This window comes from Tetrao urogallus, assembly GCF_951394365.1.
Source record: "Tetrao urogallus genome assembly, chromosome: 2".
NCBI lineage: Eukaryota > Metazoa > Chordata > Aves > Galliformes > Phasianidae > Tetrao > Tetrao urogallus.
The window spans coordinates 13,779,579-13,804,585 of record NC_136814.1 but is presented as its reverse complement, the minus strand read 5'-3'; the positions used below and the strand labels follow the sequence as shown (position 1 = coordinate 13,804,585).

At 38.1% G+C, this 25,007-nt stretch overlaps 1 protein-coding gene across 1 annotated transcript in view; it reads left to right on the top strand.

The window, feature by feature from the left end:
- PLCB1 (phospholipase C beta 1) overlaps window positions 1-25,007 on the top strand; it is a gene marked incomplete at both ends in the record, with an annotated part of 371,390 nt that overhangs the window by 270,650 nt on the left and 75,733 nt on the right. The window contains 11 exons of the mRNA XM_079549908.1: window positions 3,397-3,481; window positions 3,953-4,130; window positions 9,769-9,839; window positions 10,485-10,581; window positions 14,821-14,905; window positions 15,984-16,108; window positions 17,109-17,263; window positions 19,012-19,176; window positions 21,030-21,129; window positions 23,834-23,938; window positions 24,303-24,412. Coding sequence (XP_079406034.1) covers window positions 3,397-3,481; window positions 3,953-4,130; window positions 9,769-9,839; window positions 10,485-10,581; window positions 14,821-14,905; window positions 15,984-16,108; window positions 17,109-17,263; window positions 19,012-19,176; window positions 21,030-21,129; window positions 23,834-23,938; window positions 24,303-24,412 — 1,276 coding nt within the window. The remainder of the gene's footprint in view (window positions 1-3,396; window positions 3,482-3,952; window positions 4,131-9,768; window positions 9,840-10,484; window positions 10,582-14,820; window positions 14,906-15,983; window positions 16,109-17,108; window positions 17,264-19,011; window positions 19,177-21,029; window positions 21,130-23,833; window positions 23,939-24,302; window positions 24,413-25,007) is intronic.

The following is a 25,007-nucleotide window of genomic DNA, read 5'->3' as shown; positions in this document are numbered from 1 at the left end:
TGACCTTCATAAATGGCATAGCACCAAGACAGTAAAATAAAATACAAGCAATGCAATAAAATTAATGAAAACATTTCTTCAGATTCCCTGTACTTCCGTATCTCCAGGTGTCACGTTACCACTTTCTCTTCCCTTGCCCTGACACATTCTAAGGGCATATGTATACATTCCATGTGGTAACCATACATATCCACACAAGTGGAAATCATCCAGCAGATCGAGTTGTTTTGAGGCAATCAATTTTCATTACGTTAAATGAAGGCTAGGAGAATTTCCATACAATACACATGTATACATGTGTAACAATAGACATGGACTTTTTTTTCCCTCTGAAATTAGATGACTTGCTGTTGTTAACAGCACAGATGAGAAAATACTTTGATGTAGAAAAGTTGGTTGCTCTGGTTCATAATTTTGAAAAGAAAAGAAAATAAAAGCAAACAAATACTCCAACTTGTAAAGCACTTTAATAGTAATAGTATTGCTAATGATCTCTCACTTAAAATGAAGTATGTATTTGTGGGTATCATAGAAGGTACCACTTGTTTAAATACTGAACTCCTACATAATTCTTATCTCCTAAATTTATCAAGTTCTCTCTTGGGGGCTTTTAAAAATAACAGTTCATATGGTCCAGCTGACAAGAAAAAGTAATTCTGTTATGTCAAGATTTTTGTTCTTTGACATTGTCTAGTATTGCAAGACTTTATATTTGTGATTTATTATTTTTATATTATTATTTTTTATGTATTTCTATATTATTAACAACTGTTAGTTCTTATTTTTCCTTTTCTTCCTTTTTTCCCCTCTGCAAAATGATTACATTGGAATTTATGTGCTAAACCAAAAAGTGCTGCATAGAATTTTTCTCTTTTGCAAAAATGGAAGTCCTCACTATTTACTCTATGATGTAACCATGTGTAATTAAACCTGGAATGACAGAAGAATTTGTTCTGAATTTGTTCTAGCTGTTTTATATGAAAGTTATTAGATAAGAGTTGTGCATCCTTTTTCTATTTCTTATCAGAAGTTCTTTTTTGGAGTCAGTGTGCCCATTCAGAAATGCTGGTGTCACAACTCACATCTAATTTGTAAGACTTTAATTACTGTGCTCTTGTGATTCAAGGAAATGTTCCTTGGACTTTCTGGGTCCTAAGACCATGGGTGTATTCACAGGACATACTTATGGGGATGATTGGAATAATCCCCATAGACCCTTTGTAGGCGCTAGCTGTAGCAAAATACTCAGTCTGCTTTCTTACTGGAACAGAATGTGGTGCCTTTATTTTTCTTGGTAGCTGGCAGTTAGTAATAGCTAAAGCATCGTCACTGCCTGATCTATTCCTCCTGTCACCATCTCCTTTGTGGGTTCTTAGTTTCACTGCCTTGCCTGTCTTCATCTTAATTTTCCATCCTCAACTAGAAGTGGCTCTTAGCGTTTTTGCAGAATTGGCTGCAAGTAAAGAAATTAATGAAATACTGTAGTGATTTAAATTGCATGCAGCACTTCTATAGCTTGGTGGAATAATTTAAAACCTACTCTCGGTATGTTTTGTAAATGACTGAGCTAATGACCAGTTCACCCTGTATCTGCTTCAAGGGACAGCCAGCATGCTGATCTTGGGGAAATTACATTTTCTGATTCAAATGCCACCCACCCTTTATCTCAGCTCTGGTTTAGCCCTGCTGAACTCAGGAAGAGCTCCATTGCCAAGTGCTCAGTTGGTGGCTAATGGCAAAATAGACACTGAAGTCGCTGTATTCCTAGTTCGCAAGAGAAAATGAACACTACTTTTTTCATACATATTCTGTTCTACTTTGTCATGAAAAATAGCTCCATGGTAACATAACATACGTGCTTATATCATCTGTGTATCTTCCATAGTATGTGGTTCATAATTAATAATAGTTGAGGAAGTTGTATTAGACAAACTTTAATCAAAACTTCTCCAGAGAGTATCAAAAATGAAAATTTTGGAAGAAACCTAAGCTCAGATGTTCCAGACTTTGTTAGACGTATATAACAAACATGCACAGTTGTCTAAAATTAGAGAATGATTTTAGCACTGCACTGTATGTTAAGGTGATTTGGGTAATATTTCTAAGCGATGTAACCTATCCTCAATCCCAGAGCTCCTATCACTGTGATACGCAGCAATTTCATTATTGTGTTGTACTTTGGGAAAATTGATTGTGAGTAAAACTTGCTGAGATTGAGTTTATTTCTAGAGGATGTCAAGACAACCACTAAAGTAATTTATCGTGGTAAAATTCAACACCAGATCTGATTTGAAAATAAGGAAATAAAGAATCTGACTGTTGACCAAAAAAACAAGCAAAAATAATCATTGGCAGTTCCACCTGGTGTATTTATATTGGTCCCAGCTATGTATGCATTACAGGCATGCAGTATTTAATTTAAAATGCAGTTACACCAGCACTTACTACAGCAATTCTCCAAATTGACATAATGCCTCTTAACATTAGGACTAATTACATCTATGCTATGACTTCTGCCAGTGAGGATGCAGCAGGAGGCGGGAGCAGCACAAGCTGCTGGTGCCAACCTCACCCATGAGGTCTGCGAGTGGGCCAGCACCACCTGGGGGAGAGCATTGCAAAGCTGCTTCTGGGAGCAGGGCTTGAGTAGGAGAGACTGTCATGCTACAGGCACAGCACCCAAAGCACTCATCTCACATAGGCTGAAACAAATAGGTTGGGAATGTGGGCTGCTGAGATGAAATCTGCAGTGAAGCTAGCTGCTCCTCTATCAGTACCTTTAACTGATGCATTTTTGCTGCTTTTGAAACCCAAGTAACGTCTTCTCCCTATTTTTCTTGGAGTTGTGCCCTGGAGACTCAAGGGCATGACCTTGTAAGATGACAAGTTTGGGACGCTGGCAGAGGAGGCTGCTCTGTGTGTAACTGTTAGGGTTTTGATGCCTTAGGTCAGGTATGATGAGAAATAAAAAAATCCAAATGGAAGGAGGGGTGTGAGAAGAATGCCTGGCATGTGTGTAAAGTAACACAAGGAGGAAAATATGCAATCTTTGAATAAAATGTTGTCTGAAAGAGGCAAATTCATGCAAGTTATTTCCCCAAAGGTGATAACTGACATCCTCATTTTTTTTTCTACTAAGTGCGTGGGTAAAATACAACTCCAAAGTTCAGTTTTACCATTATTCAAGTGCCTAGTGACTTCATGTGTCATCCTTTTGATGAGCTTTATCAAAAGAATCAGAATAATTGCATGATATATCTATGTCTCTGTGAACAATTCACAGTGATTGAATCAGGAAATTATATCTTGTTTAGGGATATTAGGTATTCCATTACTGCTGCTTTCAGTCTGTAGCGTTGGTAGGACTCATTTCTTTCTTTCTTTTCTCCCCTTTAGCCCTAAACAACAGGCAAAAATGGCAGAGTACTGCAGATTAATATTTGGAGATGCATTGCTTATGGATCCATTGGAAAAATACCCGGTAATATGGTTTGGTATTTATAAGATCACAGATATCTTGTGAATTTCTACTTTGTTCAGTCCAATGTCATTCTTTATATGCAGCCTTCCAAGACAGAGTCTAAAAGAGGGCTTTAAACAATTTGTGATGTTGGTGACGTAGTCATATCATTTCTGATCCAAAAGTTGTTTTGATACACTGCTTTGTAATCCTCTAATTGCAATTGATTCTTATAGCCACTGATTTATAATGTTTGCTTTCACATTTGAACTTACCGAAGTTATTGCTATAGACATTTCATAAGGTATTTTTCTTCTCTTATATGCCTTCTGTAGCCCTGTTTCACTTAATGAAGATTACCTGTTGTTCAAGTGGTTGCATTTTACCAGGGTTCATAGAGGTTACAAAATCATGCACCATGTAGGTCTTAAGAAATTGCTGTAAGCTTGTTTCTTGTTTTGTTGTAAAAGATTTCTCTTTCTTTTCTGAAAGCTTGAACCTGGGGTTCCTCTTCCAAGCCCTATGGATTTAATGTACAAAATTCTGGTGAAAAATAAAAAGAAGTCACATAAGTCTGCAGATGGAAATGCCAAGAAGAAGCTCGCAGAGCAAGCTTCCAACACTTGCAGTGATACATCTAGTATGTTTGAGCCTTCCTCCCCAGGAGCAGGTATGAATGGAATCTACAAATATGCTTCTCACTAAAACACAAATACTTAATTACAACTGTGATTTTTCAAGCCATTAACATTGCTCTTGTAGGGTAAAGGTACACCAGGATAGGTTTTGCTCAACAGGAAGCAACACCAAGTCTCATTACTCTAGGAGTCTTCAGAGGTCTCAAGGCTGAGGGATCACTTATAGTGTGACCTAAAAATCAGTGAAGTACACTAACATTTACCTGGACTATTTAGGAAATAGAACAAGCTACTAACTCCATATACCAACTATAATTCATTGCATATATACTAATAATGCTTAGGGTATATGCAGGGGACCACTGTAAGTATTAGTATACAAAAAAATATGGTAAGATGTGCTCTGAAAAGCCTGAAGTCTAGCTAGAACAGAAAAATAAAAGTGCAGGGAAAAAAGATTTATGCTACATGATGGGAACGGATCATCAGCAGGACAAGCAATAAGATGTGTGTATCCCAATTCCCAACCTGGTGTCTGTTCCCAGGACCACAGTTTCTCCTTCTTCATAGGACTGAAATTGTAAATTGCTAAAAGCAAAATAAATAAATAAATAAAGTGTTTATGCCCTAATAGTGGAATACTTTAATGTGGATTGAAAGCTCTTCTAGAATATATACTTCATGTCATTTGCCATCAATTTTTTTACCCTCTTGTTTATAACTTTTTTCAAATTCCGATTAATCGAGCTGAAAGTCTGCATGCTGGCAGTTTGCCTCAAGCTCAATTAAAAACAAAACAACAACAACAATCCTGCTGTATTTGTGGATAACATTGTTTATCCTATTAAAAGCAAAGACAGAATGAGTTTTCAGCCATTGTGTTAAGAAACTTTAAAAAGGTCATGCTTTGGATTAGAGCTTAAATTTCAGAAGATTCATCATGGTGTCAGGAATGATTTACTTCTGTTTTCATGGTTTGCTCTAGACAAACCAGAAGCAGCAGAAAAATTAGCAAGCATATGCCAACCTCTTTCTCCTCAAAACCTGAGGGGAACTGGTTTGCTCTGGTTTTTTCTCTATCCGATATGCATAGAAGGTAACAGCTTGGTACTTCACGAGCCTCCCAGGAAAAGGCTCGGGCTGTGAATCTTGGGTGTTGATGGTTAGGGAAAGACAGAGGAATAAGTCCCATAGCAGAGTTTGTAATTTTAAAAATCAGTTGTGAATATTATGCCTGTATCACTTATGTAACAAATGGTGTTCCCTATAGATTTCAAAGGTGAACACCTAGAAAATGCAAGAACCGAGATGGCAAAATTAATGTGGTCATTTGATTCATCTGGGAATGGGCAAATGTATACTTGTAATCCTTGACAGCCATTGTTTCTCCTTTAGGACCTGTGCCTCTTTTGGAAAATGACAATAAGTCAATATTTTTTCACTCTCTGTCATTCATACGCTATTCCAGATGTAGCATCTTCACCTTGCAGTGTATTTCTGTGGGGATATCCATGCTGCATATGAACACTTGACAAACAACAGTGAATTTATATTAACAATACCTGTGGGGAGTGAGATAGTATTAATCTAATTTTATCGAAGAAGAGCAGAGTCTGAGAGGCTTAAGAACAATTCAGAGGCAACTGACAAGGAACATCCAGGATTTGCTTTTTAAGACTATGCTAAATTTAGAAGTATTCAGAGTGCAGAGATTTCTGGAGATCTCAGCTACAACTATGAGCACTGAGTACTTCTGTAGATTATAGAACCATAAAATCTTTTCAGTTGGAAGGAACCTTTAAAAGTCATCTCATCTAGCTCCCCAGCAGCGAATGGGGACATCTGCAGCTAGATCGTGTTGCTCACAGCCCTGTCCAGCCTAACCTTCCCATCTCTCTCTTGATCATCTTCTATTCAGTTTTATAGTGTCAACTTCTTCTACTTATCAGCTGGGATTCAGCCTCCTTTGGCTGCTTGTTGTGTTGTCCACTGAGCACTCTTATTCCTCCACTACTCTGCCCCACATTACTGATGATTTACAGGGGAAAGTTGTGCTGATCTGGCCTTCACGAGATTTTAAATGAGTATTTTCATGCAGTGCAAAAAATACAGAGATTCATATGTCAGTTAATAGCTGATTTATCTGTGCCTTACATTGTTTGAGCTCAGGTTTAAATTAAGACCAAATAAGTCAGTTTTGTGGTAAGTTTATAAAACATACTGTATGAAAACTCAGTGATGATGATATGGTAGCAATGATTAAAAAACAACTCTAAAACAGGAGTTTTGCAGAATGGTTCACAAATTGTTCAAGACAGTTGTAAAAACTAACTTCAGTAGGGTGTAACATCAGTAAGTGGAAAAAGCTTACATCCCTAAAGCTGTCCCCATAGATACAGCAATGCTGGCAAAGCAGAAAAGGAATTTCTGAGATAACACTTGTGTAAGTCTCATTTTGGTAAATAAGAGTCTTAGACCTGGTTACATAAAGAAGCAAACAGGTGCAATTTTCAAATAAGTGTAAGTAGTTAGATCACACTGCCAAAAGAAAGTGTCAGTTCTGCTGAATGTGTCTGTATGTTGTAGGCCTTTGCTTCAAGAAACCAAAACTTGTTAATTGAATAGTACGTACATTTTGGAGCAAATTGGTGAACTCCCCGTAACAAAATAAAATTTTTCTCTAAGTAGTGGCTGCTGTAAGGAAGTCACAAGAAGACAGAGAGAAAATAGAATCATCTCCCTGGTTTCTGTGTGACTAACTGGAAAACTGAGTAAGAAGTTTATTTAATACTTAGTTTTCATAAATACTTTGATGGCTTGATAAATGCACTGCTGCTGCAAGCCATTGAGGCAGTGACCCTTTGCTATATAGTAAAATGTTCTGGCATCTGAGTAAAGTTTACTTTTCCTTTTCAAAAATGGTTAATGCTTATGTACAGCTTTTGCAAATAATGAGAGGTGATTTCCTCCACAAGGTGTTGGTAGCTGCTTGAACACCGTAAATCCAATTCACAGAGTTATCAAGCAGCATCAGTAGATATCACACTTACAATCCATTTTGACTGTTCTTTTAAAGGGCCCTGACGAAGTAAATTAGCAAATTCTCCTGAATTTTCCAAGCAACATACTGCATTTTATTAAGTTCTCAATATCTGTCACTTTTGTCTGCCAAACTGCTGAGTCGTGGTGGGATTAGATATTCTTTAGTTCTTTGATTCCCTGCCCTTAGTAACAAGGATTTGGCTTGTCATTCCCAGCTCTCCTCTCCCGATCATCTTCTATTCAGTATTACAGCATCGACCTCATCTATTCATCAGCAGGGATTCAGCCTCCTTTGGCTGCTTGTTGCATTGTCCACTGAGTGCTCTTATGCCTTCACAACTCTGCCCCTCTTAGTAGTGAAAATATCCTTGAAACTAGTACTGTTACTCCACTGAGAAGTTTGCTGTGTAGTTCTTGGAGCTGTTGAAAGTCATTGGGCTTTGTGTGTGACAGGAGTACGATCTTTTTATTTCCTGATATTCTTCTCTCTGCCCTTGTCCACAGGCTGGCTCTTGTCTTATACTTGTACAGCAAGCTTTTGCAGCAGGAACTCTCCCTGTATCTGTGTTACACTTTGCATAGGGATGTCCTGTGCTGCTGTTTGGAATCCCATCTAGTTGTCCCCTGCGTGCATGCACACACACACACCTACTGGGTCATACTGCATATGCCAGCACGTGTACTTTTATGACTGGAAGTGATGGCATGGAAGAAATCTCACCAAGTGTGTGAGAAGGTGAGCATAGAGGCATCTGTAGCACAGACATCTTTTCTGTCTGACCAAGGCTTGCTCAGAGTTTGTGTCCCAGCAGTGTAACAGCGAAAAGAAGCTTTGGTCTGAGGACAGAGCCATGCATGTGAGGGAAAGTCAATGTGGGCATAGTCATAGGCTCAAAAACTAGTTATTCTGTGCTTGCAATCCTGTATATTATTTGTGCTGGATTTGCAGTCTGATGAATAACTTGAAAAAGAGATCTGATCTCCTTGGGAGTTTTCCTGTTAAATATTTTTTAATAAAAGAATACTGTGTTCCCTCCCTGAACACTTCCAGCAAGAACAAGCTGGTATCTCAGCAGTGCAAGTTGGCTGAAATCTGCCCATGTCCCCCTTGTAGACTATGGGGAGTATTATTTTGCCAGTCCAGATGAATTGATTGAGAGCTTCCCACCCAAAGATTGTCCCTGTAAATCCTGTGAGAACATGGCTAGCTCTTTGTAGTACACTGAGGTTCCCTGAACTGTCCCTTGAGCCTGTTGAGCAATCATGTTATTTTCTTCAATGAAATGTTCAGGAAGAAATGTGTTCATGAATAACAGCATGACATTTCAACATCTGCATCTGCAGCCTGGGTAGTCATCATTTCATTGTGAAAGGCACACTCATTATTTAAATCATATGTGATGTACGTGGCCTCCCTAGACATGATTCAAGGCCTCTTGGAACAGAGAGGAATTTCTAGATTCGGTAGGCTTTGGATTAGACCCTGTGGTGACAGTAGAAACCGAAATACCGTTCTCTGGAGAGTTGGGGAATGCTGCACAGTGGTTAAGATTTTTGTGCTGCCAAAATAACTGCCACTGCTGAAGAAAGCTGGAAGGTTTGTGGAATGAAAACTTTAAAGAAGTGTTGTCGATCTCAAAGGTGTGGGCAGGTGACTGCAGTAGAAGTTAAACCTGCTTTTCCAGAGTCTTCTAAAGGTACATGGTGTATACCTTGTGACTGCCAAATACACAGGAGGAGTTACCTAAGAGAAAGATGGGTTGATTTCCAACGCAACCAGATCAAAACATTGGGGAGGGAAGGATATTCATTCATTAAAAATAATGAATCTATGTCTTACCTCTAGGAATTTGTTAGTACATTGCAATTGGGAACAAGTCTTAAAAAATGTTTCATTTGCTCCTATTTACTCTGTCAGTGTGCTTTCAGGGGAAGGATGATCTTTATGCATCTCCATCACATTACTCGATTTGCACTGCCCTCAGCCGGTGCAGCTGAGCAATGAGTCCAAGCAGTCACACACACCAACGGTGTATCAGGGGAGGGAAGCATGAGCAGACTCCTGCCAGCTGTGCTACCTGGGTGCACACACTGCGATATCTTCAGAACAGATGCATTTCTCTGAGCAGCCCTCATTACTGCAGCATGTGAATGTCAGTTTTTATGCATAATTTCTTCACCCTGTGAATGCTGTGATGTGCGTGCTTTGCCAGGGGGGCAAAAGCATTCACTGAAGGTGACGCTGGGATCCTGTAGCAGAGAAATCCTAAACCACAGAGCTGTGACCCAAGCATGGGAACAGCTCGTCAGAGTAGTTTGTAATATTATACCTGCACACTGTGCACACTATGCACACACCGTGATGCTTTTTTTGGTGCTGAAACCTGTCCTGTGATTTCCAAATAGTAAGTGTCCAGCAGCTGAAAAGCAAGAATCTTTGATTAGACAGTAGGAACTTACCAATGATAAGGAAGGATGAATCTCTCTTAACAGTTTGATTTGTGCTGTGACAAATAGCACATGTATAACGTCTTCTCTTTTAAGCAGTGTGCATCTTTCACAGATTTATCCCTGATATTTATAGCTATTGCTTCAACCAATAATTGTCTTCTGCTAAAAACATTTCAGGAGAAGCAGAGATTGAGAGCGATGATGATGATGACTACGATGATGATTGTAAAAAGTCGTCGATGGATGAAGTAAGGGCACAGATTTGTTTTATGGTGATGGATCGATTCCAGCAGTTCTGGGTTGGCTGTGTTACCAGGAGTGGGACTGCCATCTACTGGGAAAAAGAAGGCAGAGCACTGTCAATCACTTTCTGAAGTTGGTTGTCAATGGGTTTGGAACCGTATCTTTATTTTGTTTATTAATATTTCAATTTAGTGAGAAGTAAGATTTGATAACACTACAGATGATCTGAGGCAACTGTTTGTGGTGTATTTGGCACCACTGGAAATAAAATTGGATGTTGAAAATGTAGAGCTAGCTTTTTTATTTATTCAGCAGTACAGGTAAGCGTGGTTAACACTGTGCATATCACCATGCATATGTAAAGGTAATGCAGTTTTTTTCCTGGATGCCAGGTAGAAAGAAATAATACAATTGCATTTTAATTAAACGTTTACATTGTATTACATCTTTCCTTTATTAGTATGGGAAGCCCCCATGTGAGGCATTGAGTTCGCTAAGATGGGATCACACAGAATCACACAGAATGGTGAAAGATGATTCTTTCATGGTTGATAGAAAACTGGGCTTTGGTTTTTTTGGTTTTTTTTTATGATGGCCATCATGGATTTTGACCAGCCAGAATGTCAGCATTTTCCCATCTCTGTCCTTAGGGTACTGCTGGAAGTGAGGCTATGGCCACAGAAGAGATGTCTAACCTGGTGAACTACATTCAGCCTGTGAAATTTGAATCATTTGAGGTATCGAAAAGTAAGTAAGCTAAGCATAAATGATATCTTTTACTGAAAATTATCTAGGAAATGTTCAGAAGAAAGGTCTGGAGAAGTGCTTGCTTGGGTTCCTCTCAATTAGATGTGTGGACCCTTGGTGTCCAACCATAAATCCATGCTTATTTTGAAACATTTCAAATTTCATTCATGAACCATTAGTGTAAGTATTGGGCTTTGTCAACTATGCTGCCACTTCAAAAACAGTTTATCTGTTTATTAAAAAATGTTTAATCAGGTTGTTTTTGTTATCCATAGGTGAAGAATGACTTAGTGAGCTTGAGAAAATTGATCATAAATATTCCTTCAGATTTAACAAATGCTTAATGTTTTTTCTGTGCTACTTTTATGGAGGATTCAGTGTAAGCAGAGAGTGTGCCCTTCCTTGTATACAAATTCACTCTTAACCGCCTCTTTGTATTGTATAGAAAAAGCCATTAATTCATCCCCTGCTGGCATTTACAGAAAATGCCTTGCTAGGAATGCAGTCTTTGGCATCCTCAGTAAACAGTGCAGCATCTTTTCCTTTCTTGGTGCAAAACCCCCTATTGTTTGCCTGCCCTTTTTCACTTTGTTTTGACAGATTGCAATATGCCTTTTGAGCTTTTTAGTTCAAGAAGTGTATAGCATTTTAATTTGTTTTGGATTTGTGGAGGCCTTAGCACAGGACATGTAATTGATGCCTAAGTCCGTATCTGCACATACAATTTCACATTTACTTGTTTTGAATAATAAGCATAGAAATAGTCATCTACTGTTCACATGTATTTACGTATAAACACATACACATGAGCGTTCACAAGCTCATGTAGAGTTGTGCTTGTCCCCTACAGTAGCATTCCTTGGATATTTATAATATCCATTAGCTGTAATGAGAGTTATGAGTACACAGTGGGAAGGAGATACTCCTACTGGAAAAGAAGCCATGTGAATCGTAGCAGGACAAGTTCATCTGCTGTTAGAAAATTCTCTTTAGAGAATGTAGATTTCTTCTGTTCCCATGCCTGTGCCTTTCCAAGTTTTGTCTTTTCTGAAGAACTGCTCATGTCCAGATTTTTTACATTGTCTTCCTTGTTTTTGTGAACTCATTATGTTAAGTGATTAATATTTCAGGTGTTTGTATTTAAAAAAAAAAAAAAATCATAGTGTGCAAATACTGCTAGGTGTTTAGAGCATGGCCACTTCAACTTATGGGTTCTGGTCTTAGTCCTGGCCTGGAATCTGGAATCTCAGCTGAACTTTTGTTAAGTTCAGTGAAGATAAGCTAAATAAGGAAAGAGTTAAAATTGTTTTTTATTTTGCTGCTTATTGAATTTTTCCCAGATTGTATTTTTTGTTCACTTTTGCTTCTTGTCTTTTATAAAGTTTCATCTTTTCATCATAAGAAATTTTGCTAATTTTGAATTATCTAACTCAGAATTTGTTTTGATCTGTGATCCTCACCTCTGTTGGGGTAACAACATCTCACTGTTGCTATCATTCATACATTATAGGGAATGCATTTTTGGTCTCGCATCCAGATTCATAACAAAAATGTTGAATACAACTAGATCTGTAACAGTTCCCTAATGGCCCTCACTATGTATATTCCCTCCCTCTGACAGCTAATCATTGCAACTGTTTCAGGACATTATTTCAAATTGATAAGAGTTTTTCAATTAGTTTATCCATTCTATAGTGAATTCCGATAAGTAAACAAGTTAATGTATAATGAGGGAGAAATGCCTCTCCTGGACAGTTTTTTCTTCAAAGGACAGCTTTCTTAAACCTTTCCAGGTACTGTAGGGGAATAAGTTTTTGTGTTTTGTTTAGGAATTTGCTTAAGCTCTGAACATTTAGTGACATTTGCCAGCTACTGGTTCTGGTTTCCTGCAGATTCTACTTTAAGATAAATACTGGGAAGTACTGCATACTACTACTAATTCCAAAAAAAAAAAAAAAAAAAAAAGAAAATAGTACTTGTATTCTAAGTAGAATAAAAGATATGTTCTTTATCTTTCCTTGAACATTTTTTTCATGCTTTGTGTAGCAGTCCATACTGGTTGAATAACTGTGGAGATAGAACACATCTAGTCGCTGCTTCCTGGTAGGACCGTATTTAAGTAGCTACTGAAGCAATGAGATGAAGTAGAATAACACTGCAAACAGAAAATCACCAGTTGTGTATTTCAGTGTTTCTTTATGAGATTTCTTTTGACAATTGAAATGAAAGATTTTTCTTTTTTTTTTTTTTTCTTTTTTTTTTCTTTTTTTTTTGTCTGGTTGCCATCAGCTGAAATGTTTTTCTCAGGTGATACAATCAAAGTGTTTATTAGGAGCTGCAGGAGAGCTTCCTTTCATGGTATGCTCACAGGAATCAGTGATCGTTCCTAAATGATTCATGAGAAACATGTAGTTCAATTTTAAGAAAGTAAGCCTCAGAACATTCAGGGACATAAAAACTTGGTCATCAGCAGCACAGTGACCTGTTCTTACACAGGTGATAGTCTGCATTAGCACTGTATGTGCACATTGCACACAACGTCCCATTAGTGAGGAGGGGTGGAAGAAGAATCTCAGTGCTATAAGTGCTTTGATGGGAATGAGCTGTTTGGAACTGAATTTGGGAGGAAAAGATCCTGCTTTTGGAAAGGAAAATGACTGATAAGTAAGTAGCCTCTGAAGAATGGTAGGAATCTTCTACCATTTGGAGATACTGCTATAAATAATGGAAATAGCATGAAGTACCATGATGGTTGCTAATTAGAAGTAGGGGCCACTACAAAGTATGAGGTCCAGCTGCCCTAGAGATAGAGAATAATTTTTGAAAAAGCACAATATAATCATCCTCTGGCTCTTCAACATACAATGAGAATAGCTGCAGCCATCTAGTTTGCAGATTAGTATCTGGCAGTACATTTTCTTCTCACCTTGGCCCAGACATGTTATTTCTTTGGAGCCACTGCTTCCTTTTTGACTTCCTATAATGGAAATGCCCACCTGTTTCTCGTCTCCTTCTCTCTGCAAGACAAGTGCTTTTGTTCAGTTTTATCAGTCTCCTGCAGCTTCATAGTTTGACTTCAAGGAGCTGGCCATGCTGGCCTTCGGGCCATCCCTGGATCACTGTCACGATTTCTTCAGGAATTGCATGAGGGCAAGCATTTTCTCCAATGTTTGCTCTCATTAGGGTGGTTAGGGGAGAGAGTTCGTGTTCCACTACATGGACTGTTTATCTCATTTTTAAGGTGAGCAGTGCTGAGATATTTAACAGCTGTAATCTCTCAGTGCTGTTACCCATTCTGTACAATCTGCAAAGCTGATTGTGATGGAATGGGAAGCTGTTATGTTACAGGAATCCTTACCTTCTGTATAAAATTTAAAAGAAAAAGTACTGGAGGTTGAAGGGCCTTGACTTAGGCTCCGGTACATTGTCACATGGTACTTTGAAAGGCTGTGCAAACATTAGGCAAAGTGAGTAACATGATACACAAATGAATGTTCAGTACCACTGAGTTACATGCTTAGCAGGAGCAATACATCACTACATGTCGGAAAGTTTGACCAGATTAAAGAGGTTATGGTTGCTCCAGAAGAGTGCATCATTGGGTCTAAAGACCTGCTGAGACACAGGAGTGTGCCTTCAGTCATGATTAGGTAGCAGTGTTTCCATGATTGTTTGAGACAGATGTGAGTGTCCTCTGACATCATGAAGGTGTCAAGAAGCCCTGTAGGCACAAGTAGCATACTCCTTAGTTTAATCTGATATGGACAATTAGCTATTAGAACTTGAAATTGGCTCGGAGCCATTATATCTGCCTGCAAAGAGTCCAGACATCTGGTAGGGTTTTGTTCCCAACAAAATTTGCCGTAATACCTCTGTCTCTTGTGTGAGCTTTGGGCAATACCTGTCTCATGTATGAACATGGTATTGTGCAAACAAATGAGAGAGATCTCTAACATACACTGACTTTCTTTTACCAGCATCTAGTACAGTGGGTATCTCAGGCAGTACAATTGCCCTTCATTTGGGCAATGCTAGTGTGAGTTTGGATGGTGCCTTTGAGTATATGCCGAGTGAGTTTACAGCTGTTCACAAACGACTGCATATATAAATTCTTTGAGATTAAGGTGAAGTGAGCTGGTGAACAGTTGGTTAGAGGACTGAAACTAAACTAGTTCATATATTGCATATGATTTCATGCTCTAATGTGTCACTGTTTTTCTCCCTCCTTCAAAACTGCAGAACGCAACAAAAGTTTTGAAATGTCTTCCTTCGTGGAAACCAAAGGGCTTGAACAACTTACCAAGTCTCCTGTGGAATTTGTGGAGTATCCTTGACTTTCAGAAAGCTGCTTTCCTAGATTTTCTATATCTGAGGTCTATTATAGGGCTTTATTGAAATGTGAAGATGTGAGCTGGAAAAATACGGAAACCAAATGAGATTTGTAGACTTAACTGTCTTCATAAATGATTTAATTGGGTTGGACTGTTGAGCTAATTTAAAAGCTGGCAAGAGTCCTTGTACTATGGGCTAGGACTGCAGGGAATAGGCTCAAACTATATATTGAAGATCTATTATTTTGTATTCTTTTTGATAAATTTATCATGTGTGAAGTGGTCTGAATTACAGTAAGTAAACTGGCAAAATGTGGCTGACTTGCTTTTTGTAAAGTCATGCAAGAGAGTTTTCTTTCCCACCTAGTTCCAGGAGCACTGACTTTATTGCCACCCAATTCTATTTTTCTATTTAGTTTACTTTTTCTCTTGTAGCTTTTAAAGAAAAGCTAAGGAGGAATCTGTTTAAACCTTATGATGCTTCTCAATGTCTCATCCTGGCTGCAGTTAAGAAAAAAATGACCAAGATAAAATAGTGCCTTAAAGAAGATTAATGGAAAGCAATTTCCACAGATAACCTGCAGCATGTTCTCATCTCTGAGATTTGTAGACTGAACTATAAGAAGTGCAAAGTCATCATTTCTGTCTTTATGTAGAGGCCAATTCTAATGCTCATTCCAAAAGAGCAAACACTTCTACTTTTTAACTGAGAACCTCTTTCCCTGCCAGAGTAAGATTCACTGTTTACAGTTAAAAATGCAATCTTAGGAAAATTCTGAGTTAGGAACTATAGTTATAAATGGAATTTTATGAATGCAGTCTTTCTTAAGCATATACCTGTGCTACTTCTTTGTTGATTCTGAGTATTTTTACAGCAACATCACCTTTAATTACCCCATTAATTTATATTATCTACAAAATTGTGGGTCTCTGCTATTATGGTTGCGGAAATCCAATTAGGAACCTAATGCCTTCTGTAAAGATCATTTGCATTTAAATATTGCAGTTGTGTGACCTCTCTGCAAAGTCATTTTTGATACATGTATAAAATCTTAACTGCCCACCATTTAGATACAACAAAATGCAGCTAAGCCGAATTTACCCAAAAGGAACACGTGTAGATTCTTCAAACTACATGCCACAAGTCTTTTGGAATGCTGGCTGCCAAATGGTTGCTCTCAACTTCCAAACAGTAGGTAAGTTGTGCTTGTCTCTTGATTTTGTTATCTGTACTTTTCTACTTCTCTGATACAGTTCCTGACTGGTAGGTAAGAAAGGCTTTATGCATCAGAAGAGTCCAGTGGTTTGAACTACAGGGCTGTAAATTTACCTTTTTAATGCAGTTGTAATAGTTGTAATTAATGTTCTGTTGCTAGTGTAATCTGTATACATAGTGGCCTCCATATTGTCATCATTTCTAAGTGGCTCCCATTAAGCAATATTTAAGAGTTAGCTGTGATTTTTATCCAGTCCTGCAAAAAATCTCAGTATATCAGGACATAAGGGATGTATGCAAAAAAAAAAGTGGAAAGAAAATTCCACTTCAGAAGAATTAAAGAAACAAAGACATTTAGGCCCCTATATGCACAAGTCACTTTTGAAATAGGTGTGGTGCCTTCAAAGAATATATCTGTTCTGAGAAATATGAATATTTCCAGATACTGGATCCCAGGACATATCCTGTCCATGGTATCATGTTATCATTCCCTTTTTCATTTCCAGTAGAGCCCATGTACATGCTACTGCTCCATGGAATTACACACAGTCCGGAAGTCCACAGAGTAATGAAAACTTTTCCAAGCAGATTTCAACTAAGTATCAGGCTCCTGTGTCTGTTTCTAAAAGGGGTTTGACACGCTAAATATTCTGCTGGTCTGGATACAACAGTGCAGTTAGTACAACACTGAAGTATTCAGTACCTAATCATTAACACTCCTTTTCAAATTTGAATTTTATCTTTTGAGTAGTCTTTGAAAGGTGCCTTGTGGATGTGATTCCCCAATGGAAAGAGTCCAAGAGGGTGGATGCAATCAAATCTGAGAGTTCTTTTAATAGATATAGCATCATAAATAGCTTTTGTATTTGTTGTACTTGTCGTAGTTCATTTGAAACTAGAATAAGTAGTACTGTTTTATTGCTTTTTCTAAATCGTTATCTATCCAGAAAATAATTCTGATCAATATTTTTAATACCTAGATTTGTCTATGCAAATAAACATGGGAATGTATGAGTACAATGGCAAAAGTGGATACAGGTTAAAGCCAGAATTCATGAGAAGACCAGACAAACACTTTGATCCATTTACTGAAAGCATTGTGGATGGAATCGTAGCTAACACCTTGTCTGTGAAGGTATGTACATGCAATGTTGAAAATACTCTCACAACAATGTCAGAGGGTGGATAAATTTCTGTTGTGCGGAGACCTAGCAAATAGCCACATTAATTCAGGACAGTACATTTCATTTCATGGGGTGATGTTTAAGTTTTAAATGGCAGATAATGCTCTGCCTCATATTTCATTGTAGGTTAAATAATTGTGTTTTTATGGTATATATATATTTTTTTTGTAGAAATATTTGGATAGTTGGTGAATTTAAGAGTAGCTTGTGGTTTTATTTATAAACGACTGAATTTAAAATGCTGTGTTACAAAGCAGTCACTTGTAGTGGAATGGTTAGAACAGTACACTGGTATAAATAAATTTTCTGGTTCTCTTTAAGTTCTCCAGCAATACTCTGGAATCATAAATGACAGCTGCAAGTCATTGCCAACTTGCTTTCAGTGGTTCCTGTTTTAAGGACATCTAATGAAGATTAAGGACTGCCAGGAATCTGCAAATTGAAAACTACTATGAATGTTTGTAGGGATAGATTGCATTGGCTATGACAGAAATTTATACTCAGTATAACTCTAGTTATGAAAACATAAACTTTCTGAAATCCTGTTCTGCTTTTAATGGACTTCCCATTAGGCCAGTGTCTGTATTATAGAATCCACCTGCAAAATATCCTGTTTTCATTGAGGAAAAACAAGTATTTCCTCTCGAGCTGCAGACATCAGTAACAAATCGGTGCTCAGAGGGCTATGAATAAAGCGCTAACCTGCCGACATGCATGGTAAAAAAGAAAAAAAGACAGCTCTGGAAATGACCTCGCATGGTGACCTGTAGTCATCGAAGCTTTCAGTTCCCCTTGTGGGTTTAGAGGCTCATTTTTCTGCCAGTTCACTAAACAGAGGTGGAAGTCATTTGACAGTTATTGGGAAATGCAGTGTTTTAAACAGGAATGAGAATTCAGGAATCCAGAAGGCAGCCACTTCTGCCTGCTCAGAGTACGCTCTACTAGGTATAAAGACAATGTCCACACTGATCCACTTGAGAACAGAATTAGAGTTGCTTTCAGTAAACACGAATTTCTTATGTTACAGAGGCGATACTGTAAGTGCTTCTTCAGTTTTCTGAATTAATTGCAGAGCTTTCTTACACTTTTTAAAGATGAGAATTGTGTTTCGTGATAATTAAGAACTAGAAAAGCCCACTTTTTCATAGTTGTCTTGTGTTCAAAGTCCTCACTCTCTATGAAGAGCCTTTATTAAAATATCTATTTTAGCCCTTTTTTTTTCTCCCAGTAAGGATCATATATAGTACTCTACTGCATATGCCTCTTTCCTTTCAGCACTGCGTTTTAAACCTGTTGTTGAAACTGGTTAAAAATTAAAAGGTCTCAAAGACACTGTGTTGTGCATAAGGACTGTAAGATTGGGGAATGAGATCCAAATGACTGTTCTTACTAAGGGAAGGGCAGTAGCATGATCTCAACCACATTATTGCTCACAGGGGAATTCAGGGTCACAGGTCCACAGGAAATCAGACCTCATAAGCTGTTTTTCTGTGCCTGCAGTATTAAACAGTGTTTTTATCTATTTATTGTTTTAGATTCTTTTTGTTTGTTTGTTTGTTTTGCTTTTTGCTTCTTTTGTTGGTTTTTTTTTTGCTTTGAAAATACATCTAATAAATAATGAGGATTATCCACCTGCATCTTAGCCACTTTCCTAGTTCACCAAAGCTCTCCAGTGACATCCCCTTTGTTTTGATCTTAGATTATTTCAGGTCAGTTTCTTTCTGATAAAAAAGTTGGTACCTATGTAGAAGTTGACATGTTTGGCCTGCCTGTGGATACAAGAAGAAAAGCTTTAAAGACCAAGACCTCGCAAGGCAATGCAGTTAATCCTGTCTGGGAGGAGGAAACTATAGTGTTTAAAAAGGTTGGTGTAACACTTGCTTCTCAAACCAGCATTGAGTGTGTTTAATCGCTGCCCAGTTAGCTAGTTCTGTGTTCTACAGATTTCATTTGTTAAAAAAGATGAAGAGGTTTTGAACAGCTACTTCTCCAACTGTTTGTTATTAACTATTTCTGGTATAATTTTGCTACTATAGTCATGCCAAGCCCATAATGAAATAAAGCAGTTTCAAGTCACCTCAGCTAGAAATAGCAAATATGTCAGTGGACTCATCTGCATGGGATGATGCAGTGCTGTCATATAAATGAGCAAGTGCAGATTCTTGAAGCAGTTTAGCTGAATTTCCATGGCATTTTGCCTCAGCTGAACAGCCCTGAAAAGCAGATCCTGTTAACCTGCAAGTGAGGTGATGTGAGTACAGCTGTGAACAATCTGGCTGTCCAGGCTGTCCAGACTAGCTCATTCAAAGCAATCTTGTCTCTGCTTATCTCTAGTGTATGCCACCTAAATATAACCTAGGTTATAAAGTTGCATAAATCCTGATCTACCCAAAATATGCGATGCAGGAGCTGAAAATACTGAGCATGTTTCAGGACTGTACAACATGGATGTCTTAGTGTGCTTCACAATATACCTACAGCAAGTTTTCTAGCAGGAACTGTAACTGTCATCTGGATTGTATTTATTGGTTAGTTGGGTCCTGAATCCAGGTATTTGAAAAAAAAGTAATTTAATTTTTCTTGGCAAATGTACAGCTCACAGAGATGTTTTTACAATTGGTCCTTGCAGCCCTGCTTTCTTGGGAGTACAGCCCTTTTCTCAGAATATTTTGCCTTCTGAATAACTTTCCTTTGGCAGCCTGCCAGAGCTTAAGTTTGGAAACATCACTAGGATTTTTCTTCTGTAATGAACTTCTAATTACTGTACTTCATTTCTCTGTTTAGTTACAATTATGCCCTCACTGCCTCTCTGCTCTGAGAAGCATAGATCAGTACTTTTAGTTGCATTGAAAATAAATTGTAGAGATTCTTAGTTTTGAATTGTTGCTTTTGTTTTTCTTTCAATGTCTATGTCAATTTTAGCAGGATGTGTGAAAAAAACTCACCTGCACCCAGCTCTACAATACGTGTTATTTTATGTATATTTACAGAGTAAGAAAATGAGATTTTTTAAAATTGTACTCTATTTTTTAGAAGTAATATCAAATATTTCAGTCTTACTAAAGTAGCTCAGTAGCCTATTTCAATTTGTTTTCTTTTTTCACTGTTTGGCCTTCTTTTATATTTGGTGGCAAGATAGCACCCAGTGCTAGTAAGCATCCCACCTGGTTAGACCTATTTCTCCTGACAAATGAGTGGACTGCAGCACTCAGAAACGCTGCTGAGGTTGACACGGTTCATCTAATTCAGACATTAACACTCTGCAACTTGTGTTGAGTTGCATGTTGAATTTTCAGTACTAAGATACATTACCAGAGACTTTTTTGAGAAGCAAATAATGCCTTTGGTGCAAACACAAAGGAAAAAGAGAACATGCAAGACTGACAAATTAAGTGTAAAGCGTTCAAATGTGTGAAGAGTTGAGCTGAGTCCCTTGTATCATATTGAAAATGCAGGGCCAAATTGTTGGATTCAACGTATTGTGCTAACATCCCACCTCAAGTTCCTTGAAAGAAGCACAATTCTATGAGAGTTATTTTTAAGCACAGGTGTATCCACCCTGATCTCTTGTATGGTAGAATCTCCTGTGGATGTGTAGATGTTACCATCTGCTGGGCTTAACTTTATCTTGCTGTCTGGTATATTGCTAAGTTTTGTCTGGATGGAGCTGTTTCATTCAGAACAGAAAGTTAATAATGCAGCAATATTTCTTTTTAGGTTGTTTTACCTACCCTGGCATGTTTGAGGCTAGCAGTGTATGAGGAAGGAGGGAAGTTTATTGGCCATCGGATATTACCAGTCTCAGCAATTCGACCAGGTAAACCCCTTTCTCCATTGAAGCAGACATTGTAGCAAAAAGAAAAAGCAAATCCAAATTCCAACTACTGTAGTTCACCAGCAACCTTGCATAGATTTATACAATATGAGAATTTGAATAATATCTTTCATCTTTGAAAAGGAAAATACCATATTTCACCAGAAATGTAGATTTCTAATCAACCAGAAAAAACATCAGAATTAAATATGAAAGGTGTGGTTGGCACTTGCTGATCTTTAGTAGATTAAAAAAAAAAAAGAAGATCATATTTCTGAGAGTGGAGATGGCTGGGAATGAAAAAAAAAGATTCTCCTGTAGTTTAATTTTAATATGCATGTGACAGCTGACCTATATGCAAGTTGTTGTAACTCTGCAAAACGTTTAAATCAGTCTCAAATTACTTAAACTGTTATTGTCAAATATTAAAAATATATATAAAAAATAATTCCTGGCCTCTTCCAAATCATATTACCACTATTGTAATTAATGGGCGCTTGAATGAAAATTGTAATTTTCCAGATCAAGAGACTTGTTAAATATTTTGCTTCAGAAAGGTACAATGACATTGGCATTTTGAGCAGAAAAATTGTCCGACTTCAATACCAGCTTTCCAGTGAGGGGAGGGGAGGAATCTAATCTAGGGCAAGCATATGGGCCATAAACATACTTCCAGTGGAAAGTATCCAGTGGATACTTTCACAGTGGAAAAGGAAGAATATCTTCCTACACTATACCTGGTCTAGTTGATTCCAGCAGTAACATACAACTTACGTGTCCCTGTATCTAGCAGTTGTTGTCCATATTATTCCTGGAGACCTTAGCTGAGGTACTATCTAAATCAGTATCTAAATCTCTTCCAGTACTTTCTAGATCCCCTCTCATGGCCAGTGGTGTCAGGGCTTTTCTAAGAAGAGCTCCAAGCCATCCTGCCTTGGCTGTTGTGGATCATGTGGCCTCGCTATGAGCATGGTCAGGTAGATGGATGTGACTGCTAGGCATCCACTGCTCTGAGGATTTCCTCAGTGGTCATAATTTCTCTTTCCTTTCTCCCTTCCCTCCTCTCTCCCACTGTTGGCCACACATTCCTGGCTGTTGTGCCAGCTCTGCTGATCTCCATACCTCTTTGTGAGCAAGCCTAGATTATCAGTACAGCAGAAAATTCCATTTTTATGCTAGGTATATTTTGTGCTGGGTTAATGGATAAGCTTGCTTCATGGTGGATCTGTCTAGCACCAGAGGAAGGCATGTGATGGGTGAGAAGAAAGGGAGTTGTGAAGGATTTCCATCATCTGGTGGAAGTGAGCTCTTACCAGGGCTGATCCCCTTTTGCGGCACTTACCCTTCGTGTGGCACAGAGTCCTTTCAGCAGAGGATTAAATCAAATTCATGCTTTTAAGTTTGTGCTTTTTAGAACAGAAGCCACTGTGTTAAATCATACAAGCACTTTTGAGAGCTTTTATCCTCAGGCATTTTCTTCTGTCCTTTTGACTCTGGTATTTGTTTACAGTGTAAGATGGAGAACAGCATGTTGGTTTTAGTCTTTTGTACGTGCTGAAAATTTGCTGCAGGAATTAGAGAGGACTGAGAAACCTTTGTAATATAAAACTTAGCTCTTTTCCAAGACATTACTGAAAACCATCATACTGTCACACAGTATTGTCATTATTCCCAAAGCAAGAATTTAGCTGTTACTTGGAGAGGGAGTTGCTTTGATCAGCCAAGGATCCCTCTAGATAAACTCATCCTGCTTGTGTCTTGTATCTTACAACTACCCATATGTTTGGCTCCATACTCATCCCTTTGGATAACAGCTTCAGCCATCGTGTAGGAGACAAAGGATACAGCTTTGCCACACTGAAGACAATTCACTGGGACTGGAAGTACATTTCTCCCATTCCTACCAGCAATCCCATTGCTGTATTTAAACTAAGCAATATGGTGAGGCATTTGAAGGAGCTGCACTAAAGGAGGACTCTGAGAAATTTCTGATGTTTGCATTTTCCAAAGTTTAGGTTGCTGGGCTGTCTATCCACAAAGTCAGGCAAGTTAGGCAGTGGGTGGCTGGGAGAAGAGGCTTGGGGCTGCCAAATCTGTGATTCTTTGCCATTAACTTGGCTAATCTGCACTGCAGTGCTGTATATGTACATGTGTTACAGGACAACTGTCTTTCAAAACTGTCCGAAAATATTCCTTGTTCAGAAATATTCCTACAGTTTGTCACATGACAGGATTCACCACTCACACACTTTGTAGATACGGTGCTACATTGTCTATATTTTTAGTTAGGTGTTACATCACTGATCTCAATTTCACTTGTCAGTTTGGATTCCTGAGTACTATAATGGTCGCTTTTGAAAACATAGCAAGAACTATGAAACAAACAACCAAATAAAACTCCAGTAAAAATCAATACAGGACAAAACATTCAAAATTATATTAATGACAATGTTTAGCATTATTCAGAGATGTGAAAATAAAGTGTAAATACTATTTTAAGCTGCAGTGTCATGTGCCTTTCAAACAGTCCCTTGTCTGCATACTTACTTATCTCTGAAACCCTTTGGGTAAATCTTATCCCGATAGAAGTCCCTGGGGTTGCTGGCTCATTTGGATCCAAACTATAAATAATAAATGTTAACACAACTGCACTGGACATACTCATTGAAGAGTTTTTGCTCTGAACTGGTTCATTCTTATTTTACAGGCTACCACTACATCTGTTTGAGGAATGAGAGGAACCAACCTTTGACACTGCCAGCTCTCTTTGTGTACATAGAGGTCAAAGACTATGTGCCTGATACTTACGCAGGTAATGCTGTGAAAAAAAGATATTCTGTATAGTACTTCTGTTGTTTTTATTTCTAAAATGACAACATTTGTAGTAGTGTTCCTTTCTGTGCCTTATATGAAGTAAAATCCAAATTGGGTGTAAGCTTTGAAAAGCCATCGTAAAACACTATGTTGAGAAAAATGCACATCCACATGACCCAAGCAGAAAGTCGGAGAGGGTACATTAGAGTACTTGCATGTGGTGGTACACTGTCATTCACTACTGTTTCTGTGACTTAGAAGTATCTCTCAGTGGCAGATCTGTAGGAAAAATACAGTATCTTACAGCCTGAAGAGCATATAACATAAGAGGTTTGGAATTTATATATTTGCATTATTTCTAGATGTGATCGAGGCCTTATCCAATCCAATCAGATATGTAAACTTGATGGAGCAGAGAGCTAAGCAATTGGCAGCACTGACTCTGGAAGATGAAGAAGAGGTAAAGAAAGAGGTAAGGGAGGTTTCAGAGTCTCTGCAAATTACACTGCAATGTTTGAAGTTATCTACTTTGCTTAGAAAGTCCTTGGAATTGTGTGTGTCGATTGCTTAAATATTTGCAAAACATCTCGTCCAGAATGAGACTAGAGTATATGAGTGCACAGCAGCACTGTGCTGTGTGTGTGCTTCCACTGGAAGAAGCATATTGTGCAAGGCACACAGTACTGTTCAGAGGTAAAGACAAACTGAAAGCTGACTGGGAAACTGAGTTAGGTTTTTGCTGATGTGCAGCATTTTATGTAGCAGATTAAATAATTATATCATTGCCTGTTGTTTTCCGGGGTGGTGCTGAAATTGCCTTTACAAAAATAACAGTGCTGTACCAGCAGCTTTGCCTGAAAGTATTGTACAGTATTTCAGGCTCTGTATTGCTCTTTGTTGTACATACAATTGCACAGATGTAATTTTGAGCGTAATTCATCATGCTGACAGTTTTGCTTTCACTTCCAATGAAGTCTGTGTTCCTCCAGATGTTCAACCTCTCTTCCAGACGTTATCACTCTGACACCTTCAGCATGGTTTGAGAATATCAACCTTGTATTTTGAAT